This window comes from Lithobates pipiens, unplaced genomic scaffold, assembly GCF_037356315.1.
Source record: "Lithobates pipiens isolate NorthernLeopardFrog02 unplaced genomic scaffold, aLitPip1_a1.2 Scaffold_22, whole genome shotgun sequence".
Classification (NCBI taxonomy): domain Eukaryota; kingdom Metazoa; phylum Chordata; class Amphibia; order Anura; family Ranidae; genus Lithobates; species Lithobates pipiens.
In genome coordinates, this window is record NW_027507784.1 from 290,240,095 (window position 1) to 290,243,200 (window position 3,106).

The window sequence follows — 3,106 nt, forward strand, 5'->3', positions numbered from 1 at the left end:
TGTCTGCTGGGGCAGCTGACATCACATTCAAGATGGCGGTACCCAGCAGCAGTCTCAAGGGTTTGGTATGTCTACACAAGAGAGGCTCTTACAGGTAAATAATATGCATGAAAAATGTGAAAATCACATATAATATTTGTTGAAATTAATAATTTGGAGACTGGGACTCTTCAACGTTGATAATAAGTATTTGAGAAACAATTAAATATAACAGCAGGATTCAAGAGAGTAAAGATGAACAGTTTTATTTAGTTTAAATTCACATTCAGTTAAGCTAAAGACGATTTAGACCAAAATCTCTTTTCCATCTTTTATAGTACAAAGTGATATTTAATATGAAAGCTGTAATCTGGGCTAATGGCGACCTTTGTCTATTTTTTCCATTATCGAGCATGAAACAACTTCTGCACATTGCATTCTGGAGTTTCCTGTTATAAGGATCGTTCACTGATGCTCATTTTCTTTCCTTGTGCATGTTGATCGTATTGAGTCTTGACTTGGCTTGACTGGTATCTGCCCCTTGTAGTTTTCTGCTGGCAGCTTGTAATAGTTGTACCTGCTGGATCTCATGAAAATCTCTGCTCTCTGCACAGACTATGTACAGCACAACAAACATATTACTGCTAATTTTACAAGGTGATAGCTGGGTAAAGGTAAAGTAAAGGTATGTGGGTTGACCCAGAAAATATTTGTAATATTTCTCATAGTCTCTGCCAATGAGATCTGTCTATCCAGCTGCTACTCATATTACAAGGAGTCTCGTTCAGACAATGGATGATTATGCCATCTAAAATGTTAATTTTAGTTAGGCTTGTCCTTTAAATATACAGTTTAATTGCTTCTTATGCTTATACTACTGAAGAAATCAGCAAGACCAGTCCTTGTCTGTTGGCCAACCAGCACATACAATATGGGGTTAAAAGAGCAGCTGGTAAAGGCAATGGTACAGAGAAGTGGCAAGAAGGTCATGACTTTAAACATGACTATTAAATTCATATTTCTAACAGCAGTCAAAAGAATGATTTCACCTAGAATGAGTGGTGTCCATGTGACAAAGTACACTATAATGATGGTGATGACTATTTGATAGAGCCGATGGGTGTTCACAGTCTGGGATTTTCGGGCCTGTACAGCTATAGTTATATTGGAAAATATAATAACACAGAATGGAATGAAGTAGCCAAACACCAAGAGAGGAAGAATAAAACTTTGTAATGAGAATATTATTTTATTCCAAATAGCGAGCGTGTTCTCATCTCCGCAGCATTCTTCAGGTGAACATTCCTTAATAAAGTATCTGAACTTGTTGTATACAACTAGTTCAACCTCCTTGTCTGAGAATAGAGGTTTAGTCAAATTATATGTAAGGTCAAATGCCCCATCATCATCATCATCTTTAGCACAATTTAAACTGCAATAGCTATCGTCTCCAATTTTAAACTCCCCACTAAAAACCAACACTGGAAGACTGGTAAATATGGTTATGATCCATATCATTATGCAAGTCCATCGTAAAACATGCTGTGAGATAAACTTCCGATGAAACATTGGCTTTGCCACTGATAGAACCCGATTGAGATTTAAGGCTATGAGTATGAAAATGCTAGTGTACATGTTGACACAGATAACAAAGAGAAACAGCTTACAGATGTGCTTTCCATAGGGCCAGTGGCCGTGTAATACAGCAGAAGCGTGGAGAGGCAAAAAGAGGAGAGAGACAAAATCGGTGATGGCCAGGTTCAAGAACCAGATTTTAGATTTATGTTTCTTCATTACAAATATGTTGAAAAAAATGACGATGGCATTGCCAATCAGTCCTAAAATGCAGGTTGCCAGAGCTAGCACAAAGTTTACATAACTAAGAGGAGCAGAATACTTTGCTTCATATTCGAAAAGTTCCTTCATTTCTCCAATGGAATAACAGGGGCTGTACAAAGACATTTTCCCTCTTGAAAAGTTGAAGCTGAAAATTAATAAAATGGAAAAGGATGTCACCACAATTTATACACAATTATATAATTATTTCCATTAGAACTGAATTCATTCAATGTATTTTTAAATCATTTGGTGTAAGTTCCTGAATCTAGCTTGGCATTAGCTTCTTGTTATCCCTTGTTCCATAGACTGAAGCCCCATACACACTATCAGTTTTTCTGCTGAGTTTTTCCTTCAGATTTACCAAAACCATGTAGTGCAAGGACCTGTCTGATTGCATACACATTGAAACTCCTAAGGTTTGTTCTCATATTATATGGTTTTGGTAAATTTGAAGGAAAAACTCAGCAGAAAAACTGATAGTGTGTATGGAGAGAAAGGAGCAGTACTGAAAGCCTATCAGTTGTGCAAAAATGCAAATAGAGTTAAAAAATCATGCTGATAGGAAAAGAGAGCAGGAGTATGAGCTCATCTGCTCATGCTCCCTTACTGTCCAGTCACAGACTGTGGCCTGGGAGGTGACCTAGACATACTATTCTAACCACAGGAGAGAAACATAAGGTCACCGATCTAGCTGTGCTCCCTGTCAATGTTATGTAAATCTCAGGCCCGAAATGACAGAAATAAAAATTGTTGGCTTGTAGGCAGGTAGTGTTCAAAGCTGCCCCAGCTGGGAAATTCAGTTAATTGTACCTCCTGGGTTTTTCTTGGTGGGTTTTTCTGGGGTCAGACCTCCCAGTCTTGTGTCCTAAAGGATGGAGGCCAGGGCCCCAGGGCCCTTGGGTTTCCTAGGGGAGTCTTGCTGTTGTTTTGCTGGCTTGGACCTGGATGGACTCGTCTCCTGCTGCCAGAGGATTCTGGATATCCAGTGATGTGCCAAAACCGGTGTTCCCTCTGCCCAGGAGGATTGCTGGGACTTACAGTCCCTCCTGAATACACCAACTATGGACAAAGATGGACTCTTTCCTGTGCAGGTACACTGGAGCAACCACAAGCCTTAGGCCGCGTACACACGGGCGGACTGTCTGCCCAACTTAGTCCGCCGAAACACATTTGAGCGGACAGTCCGCTCGTGTGTGGGCTTCAGCGGACTTTTTCAGCGGACAGTCTGACGAACAAAGTCTTACGGAATTTCCGTAAGATTGTCCGTCCAAACTTGGTTTGAGCGGAC

The 3,106-nt window shown here is 40.1% G+C and overlaps 1 protein-coding gene across 1 annotated transcript; it reads right to left on the reverse strand.

The window, feature by feature from the left end:
• Positions 1 to 315: 315 nt before the first annotated feature.
• On the reverse strand, positions 316 to 2,039 carry LOC143925520 (chemerin-like receptor 1). The gene has a single exon (XM_077450014.1). It carries the CDS (start codon positions 1,939 to 1,941, stop codon positions 832 to 834), a length of 1,110 nt encoding a protein of 369 aa, XP_077306140.1. The 5' UTR covers positions 1,942 to 2,039; the 3' UTR covers positions 316 to 831.
• Between the last annotated feature and the right edge of the window lie 1,067 nt (positions 2,040 to 3,106).

What these genes read in the sequence shown, in the direction of transcription:
- LOC143925520 (XM_077450014.1), bottom strand. Translation starts at nt 1,941, where the DNA reads ATGTCTTTGTACAGCCCCTGTTATTCCATTGGAGAAATGAAGGAACTT.